Here is a 24626-nt window from a genome sequence, read left to right as displayed (position 1 = left end):
TTGTGTTAGCTTTGGATATACAGCAAAGTGGTTCAGTTATGCATGTACATGTATCTTTTTCAAATTTTCTCATTTAAGTTGTTACATAAAATACTGAGCAGAGTTCTCTATGCAGTAGGACCTTGTTGGTTATCTATTTTAAATATAGCAATGTGTATGTGTCTGTAAACTCCCTAGCTATCCCTTCCCTGCTGGTAACCATAAATTCAAAGAATTTGATTTTTATTCCATGACCCTTCTTTGTTCAGTGTCTTTGGTGTCTGCATGAGCTCAGAGTATCTGACTGAAAAACACTGTAAAACTCTGGATCTCTTCTTCATTTCGTTGGATTCTCTCCTGAGACTGTGTGCCTGCGTCTATTTCTGGTGTGTTTCTTCTAATTGATCTAACTGTTGCCTCAGGATGAGGAACAATCTTAATATAGTACACAATCCTGACTTTGTTTATTCCATTTGTGTTTTCAGGGAATGACTAGATTTTTAACACGGAAGCGTTAAGGACCAGATGGAAAACAAACATTTGGACGTATCCTAGAAAAACTTGGTTCAGAGATCAATAAACAAATTGAGTATGCATTATTTGTATATCCCATCAATCCATCTGAGGAGGGAATAGCATTACTTCCTGACCTCATAGTCCAGGAGGAGCAAATGCTACTTAAATAATCATAGTGTAGGATCTTGAGAACACCAGTGAACTGGGTAGGAGGGGAGAGCTAGCACAGAGGAGAAAGTGGCTGGCCCTCTTGAGGGCGAGGGAGGCAGCTATTAGGAAGGCTTCCAGGAGGGAGGGGACACAAAATTTTGAAATTGGGAATAAAGCACAATCTAGAAAGAGAAGATCATGCACAGAAGGTACAGAGGTATGAAACAACATGTGTGTTCTGAAAGCTACAAGTAGTTGGATAATTTGAGAGCCAAAAATTATGAGCAGATGAGGCTGTAAAAGTGGGTGGAGGCAAAAGTTAAACACTTCTTGAAAGGCAAAACAAGGAGTTGAAGAAGTGTCGAAGTCAATATTAAAAATGAGTTGGAAGGAAGTTAAAAATAAAAATTTAAAACTGAGTTTGGAAGAGTAAATAATTTATTTTGAACTTTCCTTCCAACTAACATTTAAAAGTTAGCTAAATTAAACAATTTTTGGAGGGTGGGATGGAGGTTCAAAAGGGGGCGATATATATATGTATTTATAGCTGATTCGCATTGTTGTACAGCAGAAAACAACACAACATTGTAAAGCAGTTGTTGTTGGTCCAACTCCCATGGACCTCTGCAGGCCAGGCCTCCCTGTCCCTCACCATCTCCCAGAGTTTGCCCAAGTTCATGTCCATTGAGTCGGTGATGCTCTCCAACCATCTCATCCCCTGCTGCCCTCTTCTCCTTTTGTCTTCAGTCTTTCCCAGCATCAGGGTCTTTTCCAGTGAGTCCACTCTTCACATCAGGTGGCCAAAGTATTGGAGCTTCAGCTTCAGCATCAATCCTTCCAATGAATATTAAGGGTTGATTTCCTTTAGGATTGACTGGTTTGATCTTCTTGCTGTCCAAGGGACTCTCAAGAGTCTTCTCCAGGACCACAGTTTGAAAGCAATTATCCTCCAATTAAAATTTTTTTAGAATTCAGACATACTTTAAATATTAAGGCATGGTTTCTCTGTATTTGTGCCTTTCTTCTCAAACATTTTCAGATGTACTTATCTCATTTGTTTATGCTACTTACTTAAAAGTCTATAAAGTAAGGCTAATTTTAGATGTTAGGGGAGCTTGCTTCAGTGATTTATGAACTAGGCATCTTGGGAATTTGGTGAACTAAGATAATTCATTGCAAAACTCCATCCAAAGCATATGAGTTATAGTTTGCTAGTTTAATTAATAATAAAACAATTATTGTACACTTACTTTGAACGTAGAAGAAGCATGAACTTGAGAGTCAGGTCTGAATAAGTAGGTTATGGTCTTCAGTAAGCAAAGTTACCTTTCCTGGATTCTTTTTTCTCATCTGTATAATAGGAGTATGTATGGCATAGGTTTGCAAGGATTGACTAACAAATGTAAAACTTGTAGTGGAGTTCTGGAACATAGTAGGTGGCCAGGTGGTAGATATGTGTTCTTATTTTCAGGGTAAAGATAATTTAATTGAGTATTATTAATGTAAATATACATAGACAAATACTGATATAGATGTTAGAACTGAAGTGTTGAGAAAATTAACAAAAATACTGTCATTCTATTAAGGATCAGCATATTTACCCCTCATTACGTACACGTGGGGAAAGCCTAAGTAAATAAAATCACTCATCTTCCATTAAACCTTATCTAGTAATCTAAAACAAAACAGTATAAAAATCTGTTGATTTTCCTATTACTAACAAGAAAACTCAGATTTTGGAAAGATGAACAAGTTGATTAGGGTTAAAAATAGAAGGTGGTGTTGAAAAGAGCAGACACTTTATTTTATTATTTTTTCTCGGGGCTGCACTGTGTATCTTGCAGGATCTTAGTTCCCCAAACAGGCCCTCGGTAGTGAAATCACCAAATCCCAACTACCGGACCAACAGGGAATTCCCACAGATGATTTAATTTTACTTTTTTCATATTGTTCTTGTAGAAATTATTCATGACCACTATAAAACATTCAGGCCATATGAAAAAATGCAAAATAAAAGCAACAAATTTTGCCTGAAATCCCATTAGCCAGAAATAACAAGGGTTAGCATTGCAGACCACCATTCTAGATACCTCTCCATGCACATAATGCAGGTAAAACTCTGTAAGAATAACACCATATTTTACATACTTTTTAAAAAAAGCATTTAATTTTACTCAAATGGAACTATAGCAAAAGCTAAAGTGAACCCTAAAGAATTAATACTGAATTTCAGATAAAACCTTCTTCATCACCAGGGATATTAATTCCCATCGAAGCCTCTTAAGATTATGAAAAGATGCGATTGACATATTTGGTTTTTTTTTTAATCTCACATTTCAAATTTAAATAATATACTTACATTTTCTCCCACCCCCTCTCCCCTTCCTCCCAATTTTGTTAGCATTTAATGTGAAAAGTTATTATAAACTTCTCTAACTTCTCATTTTTCAATCTTACAGTTAAGAAATTTTAATGAATTCTGTGCACTCATTTTTCCCCCATACCACTCCTCTGTTTATTTTATTTTGATTAATCTTAGTTACATCACTGAATATACTAGAAACTATTGAATTATACACTTTAAACAAGTCACTTGCATATGATTTTTATATGAATAAAACTGAACTACTTTTTAAAAATTTTTATTGGAGTATATAGTTGATTTAAGATGTTAGTTTTTGCTATGCAACTAAGTGAATCAGTTATACATATACATATGTCCACTCTTTTGAAAATTCCTTTCCCACATAGGTCATTACAGAGTATTGAGTAGAGTTCCCTGTGCTATACAGTAGGTCGTTATTAGTTATCCATTTTATATATAGTAGTGTGTATATGTCAATCCCAATCTCCCAATTTATTTCTCCCCCACTGCGCTTCCCCCTGGTAACCATAAGTTTGTTCTCTACATCTGTGACTCATTCTGTTTTGTAAATAAGTTTATTTGCATTATTTTTAACACAGCTTTCCCATTCATCACGTGGTTTACTGGATTTTATTGCATTCCTCTCTTCTCTCCCTCTCTTCCCTTCTCTGCTGCCCTCCTGGCAGAACAGCTCCTGAGGTGCTATATTCCATGAATTTTCATGTTTGAAAACATCTCCTTATTGTTCAATGGTTCAGCTGACTGTGATAGTCTCAAGTGGTCCTTGTGTCCTTTGCAGTCGTGTTTCATTGTCTTCTGGCCTGGATTATTGCTCTGTAGAAGCCCAAGGCCAGTTTGACTTTTTTCCCTTCTGTGAATGTGGTTTCTTTTCTTGTATAGACTTTCTGAAGAATTATTTGTTCATACTTTAAGTAAATAGAATCTCTCAATATTGATTTTGTTTTTCCTCTTTTATATAGTGTGTCCTTTTGATCTCCAGTTCAGTTCTCTCCTTTCTGGAAAGCTCTCCTATATTATGGGCATCCCTGGTGGCTTGGCGGTAAAGAATCTACCTGCCAAACAGGAGACATGGGTTCGATCCCTGGATCAGGAAGATCCCCTGGAGAAGGAAATAGCAACCCACTCCAGTAGTCTTGCCTGAGAAGCCCCATGGACGGAGGAGCCTGGTGGGCTACAGTCCATGGGTTCACAAAGAGTTGAATACAACTTAGCAACTAAACAACACAATTCTGGTATTATATCTTTTTGTTGGTCTATCTGTTCAGTTTTTCTATTGTATTGGATGCTATATTCTTTGTCTTTATTGTATTTGGTTTAAATTTTTCTTGCTGCCATGTTTCCTTTTGCCTTCATACCTGTTCAGGGCAGAGGAGAACAAATCTGCTTATATTCCATAACTACCTTATAATTTCTCTACCTTTTGGTTCCATGCATGCTATGCTCCAGGGACTTTGTATTCACTATGCCCTCTCCCTGCAATACCCTGCCCTCCACCCTCCCCATCCATGTGCATCGCTGCATTCACATCTCTACTCAGATATCCCCTCTTTGGTGAATCGTTCGTGTACCATCCTATCTATCCACGTCATTCCTCCTTCTTACCTTATAATCATGTGATGTTAGATATACATCTGTATTTTGGTGCTACATACTTCCTTATGGCCCACCCCAGGTGTATGCCTCAGAAAGCAGAGATTATATTTGTGTCGTTCATGGTTGTATTTCCAGTGCCGCCCACTGTGTTTGTGCATAGAAAAGATCTGTCCGATAATAGAAAGTCTGGCCTGTAGCCTACAGCTAAGCCTGTGTAGGGGGTACTTGGGGCAAAAATGTGGGCTGTGGTGAAATAATTTACAAATTCCTTTTGTTTCAACTAAGACACAATGGGACCAATTTTTCCCTAATTTGGTTCTAGAGTCTTACGTTGAGAGAATGAAGAAGCAGAATTCTTAAACAGAAGAGCCTTTAAGCAAAAGTTTTGCAGATGCAGCGCCTTCCTCAGTGCAATATACATCTTCTCTTACTAGGAAGAGGGCTTAGTGCTTTTAGAATAGCTTGTTTAAGAACAGGGATTTCAAGTTAGTCGTTGTCAGACACGTCCTTAAACAGGACAGATCCTTCCACTGATGCCGGAAGATGTCCATGCCATCTGGGAATTTCCCCACGAATGCCTGCCTACTAGGAATTCTTTAATTTCAATAAGCCATTTCCAAGATCCAAACTTGTGCTTCAAAACCAAATTTTCTGTATCCTGTATTTATCAGATCACTCAGTAATGATTATAGCCTATCTAGGTTTTTAAATCATTTACTACTAACCTATAAGCTCTTTGAGAGCAGTACCCACTTCTTACAAATCTCTAAAACTCAAAGATAGATAACAGGAGTCCAAGTGTCCCTGGAAGATCTCAGTGAGCAGGAAGCATGCCCTTGAGCACTCCTGGCGTGGAGGGAACTGTGAGCTCACAGAGTGATAGGAGGTAGCATAAGCCCCCTTTGCCAACATCTGGAGCACAGCTGCTTCTTAATCTTTTCACCATGTGTTAATACAAATTGGCTGAAATAGAATATGGAGGTCTCAGATACACATACAAATAAATATTGTGTAAACAGATAAGATACCAGAGAGAAAAGTTCTTCACAAAACAGATTTTGATGGTGATTAGTTTTAAGTTAATACTAAATGTGTGGTGTGAATGGTTTGAATGCCCCACTGGGTTAGGGAAAACCATGGAAGAATAACTGACTGCTTTAAGCTTTAATCCTTCAGTGATTAATTGTAATGAACAGTCTGTAACCTGATTCTTATTTTCCCAACAATTGGGAAGAGATGGGTGGTCAGAAACCTCCATGTTGGCCCTAGATCTTACTGGATGGAGGTAGGAAGGGTCCCTGAGGTTGCTTGACCTTTCTGCAAGCTGCTGATCCCAGGCGGATGTTGGAAGTTGCCCTTCAGAAGTGCCCTTTTATTTCCATCAAGTGGAGGGCTTTCTTTTCTGCCTGGGAATGTGGTGGTGGACTCTGGCTCTGTGCCCTTCCTCTGGAGTGAATGCACTCCAAATTAGAAAAACAGAAATGTCCTATTTCCTCTAGTCCTCCGCTGCCTTGGCTTGTTGCTGTGACCCCTCCTGCTCCAGCTGCCCTCCCCCAGGCTCTTGGCATGGCTGAGAGGGGCTGGGGTCAAGGCCCAGTGGCCAGCACTGCTGGGAACATATTACCAGTCCGGAATTTAGTGACATCTCCCTGCACCTAGTACATCTTTTGGGGAGGTCTAAAAAACAACCTGTGAGGCACTGTAAGCAGTGATGCAACATGATTGCTTCTGGGAGACATTTAACTGCATAACATTTCTGCTTTCAGCACGGGCAGGCTGTTTGAACAGGACAGAGCAGCTTTTCCAGGCCGGGTTTTGAGATGAGATAGGTATCCCATTGGGTTTCCTAGATGGTGCAGTGGTGAAGAATCCACCTGCCAATGCAGCAGATGCAAGAGACGGGTGTTCGATCCCTGGGTTGGTAAGATCTCCTGGAGAAGGAAATGGCAATCCACTCTAGTATTCTTGCCTGGAGAATCCCATGGACAGAGGAGCCTGGTGGGCTACAGTCCATGGACTCACAAAGAGTTGAACGTGACTGAGTGACTGAGGACACACTCACCCAGGGATCCCATGAGGTAGGTTTTTCGTTCTCCTGATCAGAAACCATGCAGCAGAACAGTCTCATGTATAGTCAGAGGGAGGAAAGCAAGCTTTCTGTGCTTAAATATGATGCTTATTTTATTTGATCTGTTGGACTTTCTGGTTTCCTCAACAGTGGAATATATTCACTTGGAATAGTCTGATAAGGAGCTGGAATACTGCTAGTCATTTAAAAGCATGTCTTTGAGGATTACTTTTAGTAAAAAAAAAAAAGCATGCCACAACTGCTGTTCTTTCTAAGTGGAAAAATTATTAATGCTGCCACCTGTTGACAGAACTTGAGTGTGCATCAGTCCACTTGGTCAGTAATCCCTGCCTGCCTGGAATACCTGGGACTATCCTGGGCGTTTCAGGAATAAACACAGCCCCAGCCCTCAGGGATCTTGTCATTTTAATAGGCACCATGAGACAGCATATTTAAAGAATAATGAATATCCATAGCTAGAGTGGCAAGTTCTCCTTGGGCCTGCCTAGTCTAAATCACTTAATTATGTGTTTAAATACTTTATGTATGCATTGAAATACTTTCACGTTCAGAATAACTATTCCTATTTAGATTAAGCTTTTCTCTTACAAGACTTCAAGAGATCATGGTTTAACATTCCCTACATTTGTTAATTGTTTCCTTTCAAATCCCAATATCTTAGCAATTCAAAATACTGAGGTGAATCATATGAAGAGTGGCTTTCTAGAAGAGAATGTGGGTGAGTGGATATCAAATGATAATTAAATGTATTCTAAAGTAAGTGCGCACATTTACGCCACCTCCCAAGTCAACATGACCATCTCATGTTCTGATACAGGGACATCTTGCTTGACAGGTATAAGATAGTCTGCATTCTACCCCTCTGACTTCGTGTTCTTTTTAGAAAATATGTATGGATTGGTAATGATGTCCTTTTAAAAATGGCTTGAAATGTTCTGGTCACATTGCACCTCTTCTGACATTCTCTTCTGAGAACTACAAATGAATTACTTGGAGGATTTGCTCAGCCCACCTTGGAGACACTGATGTAAATCAATTCAAGGGATTCTGGAGCTACCATCCTGCCTTTTAGAATACTATTTCCTATTTTATGGCCTGAAGTCTTTTATTTATTTATGCAATCCATTGATTTATGTATTTGGCTGCATTGGGCCTTCTAAATCGCGGCATGTGGGATCTTTTGTTGCGACGTGCAGGCTTCTCTTTAGTTGTGGCATGGGGGCTCCAGAGCACGCCAGCTCGCTAGTTGCCCTGTGGCATCTAGTTCCCCAATCAGGGATCAGACCTGCATAGCCCAGAAAAACAGACTGAGAAGGCTCAAGTTTGAAAGTGACCTAAAGGGTGATATTGGAGAGATTGTAACCAGGAATGTTGACTGTTTTCATTGTTGCCGTTGGACTAACTCTCAGGAGCTTGAATGACAGAGACATTGTTACACAAAGATGCTCATGACCATGTAATATTAAGGCTTCATTTTAATGCTCCTAAAGGTATTAAGTGGATATATTTAAATTTTTCACTTATCACAGGGAAATTTAAAATTGATTCATAAAAAAATCATCTTTTTCAATATTTCAAAGGATATGGAAATTTGTAAAGTATAACATTTTACTTCTTAAATGCCATTTTTCCTATTAATGAAATTTTGTGCACTTCCTGTTGGTTTTTTGATCAACTAATACTCAAGTCATTTTTGGGGTCTGTATATACTAGCTACAGATTTTCTATGCAGGAAACATGGTTTATATATAAATTGTAAATTTATAAAACAACAACAACAACCATGCATTCACTGCATTGGGAGGTAGATCCTTAACCACTGGACCACCAGAGAAGTCCCTGTCCTGAAGCCTTAAATTTAGGATCTGTAGATTGAAGGATATTCATATTTTAATAATCTCATAGACAGATGAACACTGTTCCCCTACTCCATAGAGCCTTTGTTCTTTTGGCTCACTAGAGTGACAGACAGGACCTGTGACCTGGGCTGTCAGCTGCGGCTGATTTGAGCTCCCTGGTGCCTGGGGGGGGACCAGAATGCAGAGTCTGTGTGCTGAGCTGTAACTGTGGCAAGAGTGCAAAGAGCAACCAGTGACCCCCCAAAGTGTTAGAAAATCTCAGAAAAGGAATTAAATATGGGTCTGAATGTGAGAACCCAGTAGGTTGGCACTATCCAACATGTTTTTGAAATCTGTTCCTGGTGAATCCAGCTTATTTTGTACACGATTCCATTTCCCACCAATTCCTCCAGAGGCCCCCCAAAAACTCAGAAACAGTTCTAGGGGAGCTGAGCAGACTGCCTTCTACCCTCATTAGACAAGGAAAGTTTAGCCAACAAGATGTGAGTTTTTATTTGTTGGGGAAACTGCTTTTCTTAGAGCTGCCTCTTCTTTCCTAGGGCTTTTTTCAGCTCTACCCAAAGGATAAAGAATAATGTTTTCTTGTCAGGGTAGTAGCTAAGTGATGCTGGAAAATGAGGCCCCAGGGATTGTGACTGAGAATTCAGGTCTTTAAGTGATCTCTAAAATTCTGTACACACTCATCAATTAAAATGTTGCTTACATCTTCAATATATGGGTGTATGTGTGTGTGCTCAGTTTGTCTGACTCTTTACAACCCCATGGACTGTAGCCTGCCCAGGATCCTCTGTCCATGGAATTTTCCAAGCAAGAATACTGGAGTGGGTTGCCATTCCTACTCCAGGGGATCTTCCCAACCCAGGGACTGAACCTGTGTCTCTTGTGTCTCCTGAACTGGCAGACAAATTCTTTACTGTCTGAGCCACCAGGGAAATCCACATTCACATGCTATGAAATCCCAATTCAGAAAATTGGTTTGTTTTTTTAACTTAATCAAAAGAGAAGTTGCTTAATAAATTGATTTTAAAGTCATCAAGCCATTCCATAACAGAAAGAGGGCTACATATTTAGTTCACAGAGCTCAAGAGAGTCATATAATTTCATGGAATTATTTACAAATAAGGAAGACTAATCAAAGAAGTATGTTCACTGATTAGAAAACTAGAAGACAACTACCCAACTGTTTGCCCACTGTGCACCAGGCAGTGCTACCTTCCAGGGCTAAGGCCAAGGTGTCCACATTGTACTTGGTCTTAGGCAGATATGATCTGATCTTTTACTTCCTCAAATACCAGGTAGTCATAATCTGATCTAACAGAAATTATGAGAGTCAGAAAAAAATCTAGTTAGCAGTTTATTTAAAGGCAATATATATTTTTCCTATTTTGAAAACACTTCATCTCAGTTCCCATTGCAGAAGCACCGTGAACATACTTCCAATCATAATTTCCCAACAGGTGGGTGCCTTTATGTGAAGGGGATGCTTAGCCAGAGAGTCAGTGTGGGAGGATAGAGAGGATATAGCTGGGTGGCTATTGGCACAGGAGCCTAGACTGCAAGATTAGAAGTACCTATTTCTCTGCTGAAGCCAGCCTGAATACTAGATGATAAGAGGACAACAAATGAGGATGGGAAAGCAGTCTCTTTTGATGCTATCTCTAGTATTAGAAGGGCTCTTGTGCCTGGTGGGAGCATGTGTTTACATTGAGTTAGGCTCATGATAGCCGATGAACTAACTGAGATGTGCTCTGCAAGATAAGTCTGTCCTCACCTCTGCTTGAACTTGCGCTTTCCTTGTCATAAGAATAGAGTTGAAATGTGCCCTGGATTTGGGTCTCTCTGTTCCTGTGTCCCTTCTCAAAGAGATATCACTTAATCTCTTAAGAGATTCTGTAATAAACAACATCAAATTTAAGAAAAGAAAATTGGGCCAATGGATAATTTCCTTTACTGGAGAAATTAGAAAAGAAGCCCCAGGGAAAGCCTAGAATAAACTATGTGAAACCCCAGTTTTGTTTTCTCAATCCACTGCAGAATAATTCTTTTGCCAAATACAATAGAAACAAATTACTAGAAAAATTGAAAGGAAAAAACCACCAAATTCAAGCCCCAATTTTAGATTCAACAGCCTTAAAATTACTCTGTGGAATTCCTATAAAATTCCTAATTTTTTTTTCTCATTTCTGTGCTTACTGTGACCAAGGCTTACACTGGACTGCAGACCAGATTTTGAGTTTAGTAAGATATAGGTAATGGATAATTTCTCATGGAACTTGCAAAATACTGTAAGCAAGTTCATCAGGGTATAAAGTTTGGAAATAACTCAAGGCCCTGTACTAAGTTGTTCATCAGTGTTAATTTTTTAGAAGCAAAAGGGTACAGCAATGATCAAGACAGAAAAGTCCCATTTCTCAGAGAGTGAGTGAGATAGGGATAGAAAATAAACATGAATACTTGGAAATTATTCATAGTAATGAGTAATAGAAAAATTGAAGAGAATAAGATAGATAATTAGAGGGAAGTGGGACTATTTTAAATATACTAGTGTAAGAAGTCTCCCTGAGGAAGTTTTATTTATGCAAATATCTCAAATGATAAACAGTCATATTCAGAGATCTGTAGGAAGAACATTCTAGGCAGAGGACAGCCAGTGCAAAGGCCCTGGGGCAGAGGTATCTTTGACACAAAGGTAGTGAGGCCTGAGGAGAGCAATACTGAATGCAAGTTGATGTGGCCAAAGTCAACTGTAGGGAAGTGTAGATAAGGAAAATGGTGTCATGGGCAGCTCAGAGGTGAAGCTGAGCGAACAGATGAGTTGGATTGTACCTGGGGAACATGCAAGAACAAGGAATCAGGAATCTCATCCATAACTTAGCTCAGACTCCTGGTAATGGAATGTGCAAAAGATGATGGATGAGGAGCCTGGGAGGAATGGACTTTGGAGAAAAGGGCCTGGCCTTATAGACAGGCAATAAGGAAGGCTTTGAAGGGAACATTGGAGAGAGTTTTCTGCAGAGGTTGTTACCTGGAGCAGGGGCATAGAGACAACTTTGGGTAGGTTTTGGCATATTCATCTCAACAAACACTCTGATATCACTTTGGCATTCATACAACTTGGGGATTGTAACACAGGTTGTGGCATGCTCATGGTTGAATAATTGACTTCTTATAATAGGAAAAGGAGTTCTTTGATTGTTAAGTGTTTTAGGGCCATGAAGACCCATCTTTACAAAGTTCTCTTTGCTTCTAATGATGAAAGGGTGGAGATGGGCTGGTGTCCTTTTTGAAGGGATTTAAAAGTTTCTCTTCTGAATATTGCATCTTCTATTATACTTTCTTTCCTGTTCTTCATCCATCTGGCTCTTTTAAGACTTAGAGGACATATTTTTAAAAGTGATATTGGATACAGGCAGGTTTTTAACAACAGATCAACCTGACAAACTGTTTAGAAACAAGATACTTCTGTTAGTTCTATCCCAGCCAAACCTGGAGTGAAATTTAAAGCAGGTCAATCCCTGGAGGGGAAATTGTTCAGTGGCTAAGTCATGTCCAACCCTTTGCAACCCCATGGACTGCAGCACACCAGACTTCTCTATCTTTCACTATCTCCTGGAGTTTGCTCAAATTCATGTCCATTAAATCAATGATGTTATCTAACCATCTCATCCTCTGCCACCCAGTTCTCTTTTTGCCTTCAGTCTGAACCAGCATCAGGATCTTTTCCAATAAGTCAGCTCTTCATTTCAGGTCGCCAAAGTGTTGGAGCTTCAGCATCAGTCCTTCCAATGAATATTCAGGGTTGATTTCCTTTAGGATTGACTGGTTTGTTCTCCTTGCAGTCCAAGGGACTCTCAAGAGTCTTCTCTAGCATCTATTCTTTGGCACTCAGCCTTCTTTGAGAGTGATCCAACTCTCATATCCATACATTACTACTGGAAAAACCATAGCTTTGACTAGATGGACCTTTGTTGGCAAAGTAATGTCTCAGCTTTTTAATACACTACCTAGGTTTGTCATAGCTTTTATTCCAAGGAAAAGGTGTCTTTTAATTGCAGTCACCATTTGCAGTGATTTTGGAGCCCAAGAAAATAAAATCTGTCATTGAGGGTGAAAAAGGAGAGTAAAAAAGCTGACTTAAAACTCAACATTAAAAACACTAAGATCATAACATCTGGTCCCATCACTTCATGACAAATAGAAGGGGAAAAGTGGATGGGAAAAATATATATATAAGTTGGGATCAGTTCAGTTCAGTTCAGTCGCTCAGTCGTGTCCGACTCTGTGCGACCCCATAGATGGTAGCCCACCAGGGTCCGCCGTCCCTGGGATTCTCCAGGCAAGAACACTGGAGTGGGTTGCCATTTCCTTCTCCAGTGCATGAAAGTGAAAAGTGAAAGTGAAGTCGCTCAGTCATGTCCGACTCTTCGCGACCCCATGGACTGCAGCCTACCAGGCCCCTCCGTCCATGGGATTTTCCAGGCAAGAGGATTGGAGTGGGTTGCCATTGCCTTCTCCATTAGAATAATATACTCATAAGCTATTACAAGGGCTTCCCAGGTGGCGCTAGTGGTAAAGGGCCTGCTAGCCAATGCAGAGGATGTAAGGGATGTGGGTTCAATCCCTGGGTCAGGAAGATCCCCTGGAGGAGGGCATGGCAACCCACTCCAATATTCTTGCCTAGAGAATCCCATGGACAGAGGAGCCTGGCAGACTACGGTCCATAGGGTTGCAAAAAGTTGGACACAACTGAAGCTACTTAGTGCATATACACATACAGAAGCTATTATGACTAAAAGGACACAAATATAAATTTGTCCCCTTGGTTCTTTAACAGAACAGGAAATGGAGGTGTTACAACTTGCTCAAGGTCACACAGGTAGTTAAGAGCAGAGGGTATACCAGAGCTGGGACTAGTCTAGTTTTTAGTACTTATTGCTTTTATCATGTGACTCCTTAACCTTTTATATTCCAAATGCTGAAGCTAGGTTATAAAGTAGCATATTTTCTTCTAGTATTCAATTTATGGAAGTCGATCTAAATTCCTGATTTTAAAGTTCCTTTCTGGGTAGTATTTGTGCAGATTTGATTATTCTGTCTCTGAAAATAATTCAACAGCTGATTAGAATTGGGAAGTGTCTTGCATTTAATATATTTTGTTTTGGCATTTAGGTTTTCCTCGAACATTAGTTCAGGCTGAAGCCTTGGACAGAATATGTGACCTGGATTTAGTGATCACTTTGAACATTCCATTTGAAACGCTCAAAGATCGTCTCAGCCGACGTTGGATTCACCCTCCCAGTGGAAGAGTATATAACCTGGACTTCAACCCACCTCATGTACATGTAAGAATATACAAATTACTTTCACACATTGACAAGGAGGTAAAACATCTCAGTTGAAAAGTGGAGAAACTATATGAATAGGCTATTCCAAAAAGAGCAAATATACACAGCCAACAAATATTTTAAAATTATCATTCACTTGTAATGAAGGAATGTAAATTAACGCTTTTATTGCTGGTTGGGATCTGGGAACACAGTACTGTTATCTGAATTAGATATATGAAATATTAATCTTCTTTTAGAGAAGCAACCTATCAACATACATTAAAATTTTAAATACATAGTTCATTCAACCCACTTCTGGGAGTACAGTCTATGAAAATGTAAGCACTAGCAGGTAAGGTCATGTACACAATGAGGCTTATTTTGGTGCTGTTTGTAGTGAGAAAGATAAAACTTGAAAACAATACAAACGTTCATCTCTAGGGATGGCTAAATAAATTTGGCAATAATCACATTTTGGAATATTATGTAGTCAGTAAAAAGAAAATTGACTTAGTACTATATTCATTGGGAAAATTCCCCAAAGAAGGAAATGGCAACCCACACCAGTATTCTTGCTTGGAGAATTGCAAAGTATTGCAAAGTATTGCAAAATACTTGCAAAGTATTGGATGCAACTGAGTGACTAGTGCTTTACTTACTATATTCTTTGGCCTAAAGTAATATTTTTCCATGACTGTTGTTAAATGACAAATGCAAACAGCAGAATGATTCCATTTTTGTAAAACCATGACCACCCTTATTTATACATATCTGTTTACATGATTATAAGTGCTCTCTAGCTTCATAAAAGTAGGGATAAAGATATAAAGGATCTATCCTGGGCTGCCAGTGTTTGGGGCTGGGACAGAGTAAGGCACAGGGTTAGAATGAGTGGGATCATGTGAGTAGTGAGCATGAGGATGTACAGAGATGAGAGAGAGCCAAAGGCATAGAAGATTGCCCTTTAAAAGAAGTTCACAATATAACAACTATGTGTCTGCATAAAATTAAGTACATGTAAAGGTATATATATGGTTAAAGAAACTTTTGGTAAACTCGTTTAAAGAGTGACTGTTCTTCCTGGTAAAGGCATGAATTAGCTCAATCTGATCATTCTTATTTGCCAGTATTACTTGTTCCTATCTAAATGTGAAAGGTGTGGCTATTGTGTCTTACTGGTTTAATGTTTATGGACTAGGATAGACTTGAATATAGTCAATAACAACTACAGAAAACTACTTCAAGGGGTTATGTATGGATGCCATCTAGTTCCTTAAGTCATCATTGGGTTCTTATAAATGGTTTTCATTTAGGTTAAGCAGTAGTCTCCTTCTGAAGTCTTCTTTTAAAAATGTACATTATTCTGGAATTCCTTTGTAGAGCCCTTCCATCATTCCATCCCAAAAAACAAGTATGGGGGGAAAATGGATAAGGAGGAAAAGAGGGTTCTGAGTTGGCACTGGAATCTAACACAAATGCATCATATTTTGGCCCTCCTTAGGCTTGCTGATGTGGAGATTCTTGTAGAATTTGAGTTGCTTTCCAAAGCCTGGGTACCCCTAAAAGACCACCTGCAGTTGCAATGCTATTTCCAAAGACAGCAGTGGAAGTGCCAGTTTGGGCCAAGTCAACCAGCCGCTATGACCAAGCTCCCCTGGGAGAGATGCTGTTGTCCTAGTATCCTTCTGCTCTTTCTGGAAGCAGTGTTGTATTTCTGGGTGCTCTGAAGTCCTGGAAATAACTCCTGAGCTTTGCAGCAATAAGTAAAATAAAGGAGAGGAATGAGTGATGGATCTCCTTCTCCCACCCCTCATCTCTCCTGTTCCATCAGGGTAACAGCCTTGTATTACACACATGATAATTATGTGGCTCACCAGTAAATTCTAAGTGTAAGTTATATACTTAAGGCCTTGCGCTGTATTAGAATTTTAGTGCATTTCAAACTTACAGCCAATTTTGGATTATCCATTTGAATGCCTGAGCCTTCTGCTCTATGCCTGAGTTCTACTCTATTCTGCCTTTTGACAGATTGATTTCCTGTGACTATCTGCCTTGGTAGTCCAATAGCCATGGACATGGGAGGTGAAATTCTGAGGTGTCCATTTTGCTTTTTGTATGCAGATATAGCTCCTCTACTTTAACTTCCCGTTAAAGTACACCAAAAAATCAGATTTTCTAAAATTACAGTTTTTCAGTTGCCAGAATGCTTCTTTGTGGTTATCATGAGTATATGATTCATGCCTATTTTGTTCTAACTTTAGATGTCATTATTTGATTTGCTAAAATAACCTGAGTGAGTTTAATCTTAGAAGAACTACGTGATAGAATTTGAAAGTAGCAAAAACAGGACTGACATACCTTCTCTTTGATTAGTGTTTTTCCTAAGGAAGCCATTTGGTTCTTTGAGACATTCATTTTCTATTTTAAGAACTCAAGCTTTAGAAAGAAGCTAGTTTTAGGAATATTTAGAGGACCAGAGTGACACTGTGTAGCGGCTGTTTTGTTGTTGGGCAAAGTGCATGGAATTTTGAACTATGAATTAAAGGTATCATTTATCAAGCAATGGAATATGTTCGGAAATATCAGAAGTCTTAAAGATTTAATGTTTCATCTCCTATGAAAAAAGCTTAACATACTTACTAATGCTGTTTCTTTTTCAACCACCTTCATCATTCTTATTGTGCCCTGGGGCTAACTCATCAGGTGATGGGAATCAAAGGTGAATGTACAGTTTAGCCCAGGAAAGTTTTTACGTATGAAATGGCTTAAGTGTTGGCCACATTAGCTGATTTCTCTGGTATTTGTAGGGGATTGATGACATCACTGGTGAACCATTGGTCCAGCAGGAGGATGACAAACCTGAAGCAGTTGCTGCGAGACTAAGACAGTACAAGGATGTGGCAAAACCAGTCATCGAATTATACAAGTGAGTGTGCTTCAGTGTTTCCATGCCACTTGGCCAACTGAAAAGGTGTGGCCCCTCATGGGAAGGACAGTGGGTTGCAGTGGGGTGGTATTTCTTTAAGCTTGATAAACCTGAAAGGCCAAATATCTCTCAGATGAAATGAGATGAAATGCTGGTGTGTACATGGGAGAGAATGCCTGGTATTTTTATGTTTAAACTCTTATAAGGACCACAGCCTGATCATCTCTGTGTGATTATGAATTTGCATCTAGACATTTTCATTTTTTTAAGGGACTGAAATAATGGTTTACATTTTGATACTCCCATGTGTAAATGTATGACTTGGATAGAAGATTAGAAGGGCCTTTTTGGCTTAGATATATCTGGAGGGAGTTTAATAAAGAGAAGCTAAAGCTATAAACTACAGGTTACAAATTCAAATAACTACAGGGGCCAGGCAGGTGATGGAAATGAGTGTCAAACCTGGTAGAGGACGTGTCAAGCTGGGCAGTTGAGTGACCATTGAACTAGACAGCTCCTCTGTTGCTTGAGCCAATTATCACCATGGAAGCACTCAGGCTAAGTGTGGCCAGTGAGCCTGTTTTTCAAAAGAAGCAAAAGTCAGGCTTTCTCTGCAGAAGAAAATCCCATATTTTATAATATATTGGCAAAAAATTAAAAAAAAATTTTTTCTTGGCTATGCTGCACAGTTTGTGGTATCTCATTTCCCCATCCAAGGATTGAACCTGGGCCCCTGGCAGTAAAAGCACCGATTCCCTAACTGCTGGACCACCAGGCAATTCCCTAAAAAATTTTTAATAGCTTGGACGCCAAACAAAGCCCATGTATGGAATGCATTCAGAACAGCAGTGTACAGCCTCTGCTGTAATCATTGTCTGATCTTGTAGCCCCCAAATAATTTAGCCAGCCTTTAGATATGAAGTTCTTGACCATTTATTAGGATACATCTTGTGTTTCATGATCTATAACAAGGGTTTTACAGTAGCAAGTTTTGTCACTGATTTCCTTTTCACTGTGTATATTGAGGCAGATTTGGGGTTGTCCCTATAACGTTATCATGTTTTTAAAGGGGAGGAGAAAAGATGGCATGACAGCAAGCTTGTCAGAATTGCAGAGGATAGGGCTTTATTTAGTTATACTGAACTGGGAGTGTTGATACATTGGTTTTGGCATTCAGTGATGTGTGATGTAGACCAGAAGATTGTGTTTACATTATACCCAGGATCTTCATCTGCGCTGATATCATGTCAAAAGGGAACCTAAAATGCCCTGTATGTCGGACTTTGTTTTTCAGGAGCCGAGGAGTGCTCCACCAATTTTCGGGAACCGAGACTAACAAAATCTGGCCCTATGTTTACACGCTCTTCTCGAACAAGATCACACCTGTTCAGTCCAAAGAAGCCTACTGAGCCTGCACAGTGGAAGAACCAGGAAGACATGGTCATTCATTCAATTGTATGTGTAGCATTGGTGCCGCGTCCCAGTTAGCAGCTAGCTGAGAGAGCTTTCAGTGTCTTTTCTAGTTTAAATGGTGAACAGACATGAAAACTAATGAATAGAATGAGTTAATGACGAGGCTCTTCTCTGCCTTTCTAAAAGAGGGGCCACCTACACGTGTTCAAGATGTCCCTGCACATGTCTCAAGTTCTTTGTAAGAAAGGAAGCAACATAGGCTGGATTCCAAGCGGTGTATCACCCAAGCTCTAGCTGATTTTCCCCAGCCAGGTTGTTGCCATAGTAGCTTTTTCACACGTGATAGTGGAGCTCCCTGGTTCTCCCTAGCCCCTGAAGGCTGTTGAGACATAGCACCAGGAGGCCTGAGAATGCCAGGGGCTGTAGCTGCCTTTGTGCCTGGTTCTCTGGCATGTGCCCTCCTGGTGACAGTGGGATTGAAACAGTAGCTCTCAGTGATTGCTTCTTGGCCTTGAGTGACTGTCCACAGTTCATTTTTTTTCTGTTAGGAATGACGCCTTCTCTGCATCCGTACTCCATTGAATCTCTCTTTTTCAGACATGCTAGAATGAAAGGACTTGGCTTCTACTAGACATCTGTTTTCTCCCTCCCTAGACTATTAAGTAATATTGTTCCTGCTTTTATCCCTCTCAAATTCCTGTCTGAGAGCTGAGAGCTGGGGGATGATGTTCAGTCTCTTTATGCACCAGGAACTGAACTGTGTGGAGGGTCTACTTAAACTGTTGGCCTGACTCTTATGAGTTGACACTGCTCCTTTCTTCTATTGTGGCAAAATAAAACCCTAAGAGTCTTCGGGGAACTCTCAAAAACTGGGAAATATTCACCTCCATAAATGTTAAAAGATTGTATCTTATGTATAGAAGTAAATAAGACCATATGGAATTACTGGACTGAAAGAATAGTTTAGCTTATAGTGAAGACAAATATATATTTTGAAAATGCTGCTAAATATTGATGCTGACAGTGTTTTTCTCTTGTGAGTGACCCAAGCATATTATAAATTGTTGGTAAAGGGAATGGAGCCTGTGGGGTCAAGGAAAATGTTGCACTAGCTGTGCCTAGACTCATGATGACAGCTTTATGATTATGGGGTTTGATAAAATTGTAATTTTTTATTCTATTCCAAAGATGCTTTCTATAGGGTGGCCATTAAGTCTAGAAATATAGATCATGCTATTTTGTCATTCATTGGAATGTAGTATCAATAAACCATTTATTAAGGATTTGCCTGGTTTCCAGACTTGGTGGCCACTAATGCTCGCCCTCCTCTGGGAAGGACAATGAAATTTATTCCTGTTGCCTTAAAAATAGATATTCCTCTTCATGCATCGTGATTGTGCCAGCGAGAGTCCTTTACTATTAGGAGTGACTTCTGTCTAACTCTTGATACTGCTAAGAAAACAAAAGCCTTTCAGCATAGGTGATGTTGGAACACATTATTTTCTGAAGATATCACAGTGAATTTCCAGTCATTCACTGACCCATGGATTCTGTATGGTAGCCATGCATCTTCTCTACAAATACTGCCCCCACTCTGGCCAGTCCCTCTCGCTTTGTTCCTTCATGTGAATGTTCTTTGGCTACCTTAGTGGAAACACAGACCAGTTTCTTCCTCATCCTCTGAATCCAAGTGAAGTAAGATTATTTACTTTCTATGTTTATGCAGTTAAAATGCCCAGTTCAGATTTGTGAAACATCAGTGCGTGATAGTGACTTTTGAGAAGAGTTGTGTTTGAATGCCATTTGATGGGGATAGGGTGAAAATCCAGACGTGCAGATACAGCTCAGGTTTCCAGGGGAACCAGGCATAGAGAAAAACAAGTCATATGTGAGGAAAATTGCACAATTTAGAGTAGTTTTGCCATGGAGACAATTTCCATAAGGTAGGAAAAGTAGAAGGTTAAGGTTATTATAGAGATCATTCAGGAGAGGAAAGTGTGTGCTTTTTTGGAAGCAGCAAAATCTTCAAAACTTTCCTCACTTCTGTTGATGTTTAGCAGATGGTCCAATGTAATCATGGGCTTTGGAGTTTTGGGAGGAGGTATGGGAAATGGCCTAGGTGATCTCTGACTCCATACTCTGCTCCTTCATCCTTCCCTCCCTTCTCCCTTCCAGCAAAATAGACACTTAAGCCAGTGTCAGAATCGCTCAATGCATCTCAATAGTGTGTGCTATTTCTGAGATTGCCCTGCAGTAGAGGGCAGTCACCTTTGCTAGGTGAGACCATAATGAAAGCCAAACACTTTCCATGGGCTTTTGAAAGATGATGCTTGTTGGATGATGTTCGATAGACTAAAAAAAAATGTTTCTGGTTTTCTTCAGCAAAGTCTAGCTTTTCCTTCAATGATTTTGCACTAAAATAAAATAAAATTTTCTTGAAAATATTTTGACCAAGATAAAATTGAAGGGATCTGTTTAGTTTTCCTTCTACTGCCACATGTGAGGTTCCATCAAAGTTAGGCACAAAGAGTAGCTTGGGTGGTTTCTAAAATTCTTACATATCCCCTCCTTCTCTGATTCTAGCCAGCTCTGCATTCATTTTTCTTTCTCTTATCCCCACCAGCTTCCTGCTTATTTAGAACTTGAAAACACTGCTGTGTTTCATATACTTTAACACTAAAACAAGCATATAATAGGTACCATTTATTGAAGGCCTGCTGAGTGTCATGTGTGTACAGTTTTAGGATACTTGCAAACATCTCATTTAATCTTGCCAGCGTCCTTTGAGGTAGGCACGATCCCATGTTTATAAACAAAGCGAGGGTCGGCAAAGTAAAGCATCTTGCCCTGGCTTCTGCTGCCAACACATAGTGTAGACAGACTTGAATGCAGGTTTCCTGGCTCTGCTCCTAGATGTTAACTACCTGCATCCTGTCCCAAGCAACGCAGGGCTCTGAGCTTGCTTGTATTTCCGAGTGGCCTCACATCCAGAATGGCAGGGTTCACTCTGGTGACATCCACCTCTGTATGAGACTGTTCCTTTTCCCTTTTCCCTTTTGCTTAAGTAAAGGAAGCTGCTAGAAGAGAGTCTGAGCCCTTGATCATCCATAACTGCTCATTTATAAGTAAAATGAGGGCTTTCCTGGTGGCTCAGCTGGTAAAGAATCTACCTGCAGTGCAGGAGACCTGGGTTTGATCTCTGGGTTGGGAAGATCCCCTGGAGAAGGGACCGGCTACCCACTCCAGTATTCTGGCCTGGAGAATTCCATGGACTGTATAGTCCATGGGGGTCGCAAAGAGTGGGACATGACTGAGCGACTTTTCTTTTGTACATAAGTAAAATGAAAGGCTGTCAAAGTAGGCCTGGCTTGCGTCCAGGCTACTCTGTGGCAGCGGCACTCACTTGTTCTCTCGGTGTCATAGTTTTGTGTCCCTGATGGGACCTTGATGCTTGCGCCACCCCAGCCACGGTGCTCACACACTCCCCTAGACTCCTGGGAGCCCTCCAGACACTACTCAATACTTTGTTTCCCTGACATCAGAACAAATGACTCCCTTGCCTCCACCCCCAGACAAGGCCCCCATAGTAACCAATCTTTCCTACAGTGCTAGCCGGTGAACAAATGGTGATTGAGCTCCTATTCCAGGATCATCCTAGACTTTCATATCATCCTCCCTGTGTGACATTGCACATTAACATGGTCCTGAATGCCAAATCCACATCTTTGCCTGCCCTCTGATGTGGTGGCACTGCTTATCACTCACAATTCTGGCAGAAATGGCTTCCCATCTCACCTGCCTTCTCAGGCAGGGTGACTCTCAGTACCTTCCAATAGCTCAGCTCACATGAGCTCCAGCTTCATCCAGGGTGTGCCCCTCTCTTTGGTAGGGAAGGGGAAACGGTAAGAATAGGCACAGGCGATGGAGGGTTCTTGGGAGACAGGTGATGCTGTGGCCTCTCCTGCCATTTCTAGGTTGAGTTTTTTTCTTTTCTGGCCACACCATGAAGCATGCAGAACTTACCCAACCAGGAATCGAACTTGCACCCTCTGAGGTGGAAATGCGGAGTCTTAACCACTGGGCTGCCAGGGAAGCCCTATAGGTTGTTGACAGGATACATTTTGATAGAAAGATGCCTATGTAAACCCATAAATAGAGTTTTTATACTTTTTAAATCACTGGAAACTGAGTTCAATATCTGATTTTGGTTATTTGTTTAAAGAAGTTTTAACCACCTGCTTGTGGTGGGTGTGTGTGGTCAGGAGAGAGAAGTCTGCTTAAGTCACAAAGACAGCAACTTTCCAAGTATGTTCAGGTATCAAAAGGGCTTGGTAGTCACTGTTTATTGGTGCTATGTGCACTCCATCCATTATCTAACTAAATCCTCAACAAGTAGCCTATGTAATAGTATTATCTCAATTATCTTGCCTCCTTGTATTTTAAAACTGAAATGCTCCTGTTTACTTAAACTTTTCCTATACATATAGGGATTAATCAGGAAATTCAAAAAGGCTTTTTTTGTATGTTTCTCTAGTTTGAGCTCCCTATTCTCATGAATAGGTAAAACAATGTATTTGCTCCCACCTGTAATCTTTGCTTTTGGCTCTAGTGCCGAGACAGGAAATGGGCATCATTGGTCCTGGCGGAGCCGCATACTGTGTATACAGAGGATGGTGTTTCATCTGTCCTTTGCTGGGTCACGGGATCTCAGCAGGCATTCATATCTACCTGATGCATTTCCATGTATTGCTTTTCACTTAATAGACAATATCTTTTCTTGCTGCAGTAATTTTGCCAGAAAGGCAATTCGTAAGACAGAGTCATATCTATAGTATGAATTGCGTTCTATTCCTTTCCATCTTCATGTAACTCCCTTGTCTGTTTGGTGTTTCAGAAGAGGAACCCAGTAACAGACACCTTTTAATGTGGGAATGTGGTCTGGTCATAAGGTCCCTTTCCTTATATAACTGACCCAGTCTGGTTTCCAGATGCAACGTGTGCAAGACCCAGATGATGGGGGAACTGTGAAGCCGTATTTCAACTGTGAGGAAAATTAGCTTCCTGCGTCTGTTGAGACATAATTACAGTTGCTGATAAATGCCATACCTTATCTTTCTTTTAACAAATTGTACAGTTCTTGCCAAAATAAATGTCATTATCTGTATGCTTCAGGAAATTCCCTAAATTGGTGTGTGTGAGTGAGTGTGAGAGAAAGAAAGAGAGGTAGTGTGTGTTTTGGGAGGGGTAGTGGTGGGTATATTCATTCCTTCTTTGGCGATATAATTAGGCTATTCCAGAAAGCACAGTGTCATTCTTGAAATAAAAGATTTCCTGTTTAAACACATGTCAAAAGAGCATTGCACCTTGAAGATTCTCACTGGGGTTGATGTGTGTCTAATTTCATTTCATAAAACCTTTCTCTTGAGACAGAAATGTGCTAAATAAAAACAAAGTTTTGTGTTTAATTTAGAGAAGAATAAAGGGAAGAAAAATGAAAACTCAATCTTTATGTCAGCTCCAAGGTGTCAGGGCATAGAGGGCTTTCCTAGTTTTATGAGAATTTGTACTACTGATTTTTATATATTCTTGTTTTTGAGATGAGTAGATCTCGGGAAATTGTTGCATTGTAATGGCATTTCACTGTGATTCCTCTCAAGCTCAAATCAGTTCTCTAACCTAATGACAACTTGCCTCTGGTTTACTCTCCTGTGAAATGTCAGCTCCATTTTCCCAGAAGTCGTGTGTTTACGATGCGTCAGTGCTTTTCCTCGGTGTGAAAGTTATCAGCCCTCTTGATTTTGGTGTATGTGCTTAATTCAAAGTACCTAAACCTGTAGTCTAATCTGTACATGCTCTGTTAATTGTGTTATTGATGATTTTATCTGGCTTGAAGATTGATTCATACTTTTTAATTTGATAGAAATAAAGTTTTTTCTGCTTATAACTAGTGAATTCATTTAACATTTCTATATAGCTTTGTATACGTGGCAGTACACACCTCCACAAATACTCTCATTTATGCCACTCTGCAACCTTCCCATTATCAGCAGTGTTTTCTCCACTTTGAAGATGGGGAAAACCGAGAATACAGTGTTCCCTGGATAACGTGATAGTTGGTGGCAGAGCGAGACCCCAAATCCAAGAGTTATGACCCCCCAGTCTCATTTTATGCTATACTATGTTGCCTCACTTTGTTTACCTTCAAACTCCTTTATTTTCCAGCACTTTATTCTTTACCTATTTCCATGGACATTCTTTATTTTTGAAGCAACTGGATGATGTAAGTAGATCCCATCCTACAGGTAAGGAGACTGGATCAGAGTGCCTGACTCTAAGGTCATCCCGTCCAGGCTTACTCAGCAGAAGCAGTAGCTCCAGCAGACCTCTC

The 24626-nt window shown here is 40.1% G+C and overlaps 1 protein-coding gene across 6 annotated transcripts in view; it reads left to right on the top strand.

Annotated features, from left to right (window-relative positions):
- Positions 1-24179, top strand: part of AK4 (adenylate kinase 4) — an 87008-nt gene extending 62829 nt beyond the window's left edge. For all 6 annotated transcript variants that reach the window (XM_081486529.1, XM_081486534.1, XM_081486530.1 and 3 more), the window contains 3 exons: positions 13742-13914; positions 16707-16825; positions 18120-24179. In XM_081486529.1, coding sequence (XP_081342655.1) covers positions 13742-13914; positions 16707-16825; positions 18120-18234 — 407 coding nt within the window. In that variant the 3' untranslated portion in view covers positions 18235-24179. The remainder of the gene's footprint in view (positions 1-13741; positions 13915-16706; positions 16826-18119) is intronic.
- The last annotated feature ends 447 nt before the right edge of the window (positions 24180-24626 follow it).

The sequence above is a fragment of the Giraffa tippelskirchi genome, chromosome 5 (genome assembly GCF_054371585.1).
Source record: "Giraffa tippelskirchi isolate mGirTip1 chromosome 5, T2T-mGirTip1v1.2.pri, whole genome shotgun sequence".
Taxonomy (NCBI): domain Eukaryota; kingdom Metazoa; phylum Chordata; class Mammalia; order Artiodactyla; family Giraffidae; genus Giraffa; species Giraffa tippelskirchi.
Note: the sequence above shows the minus strand (reverse complement) of the source record. Positions and strands in the feature narration are given on the sequence as shown.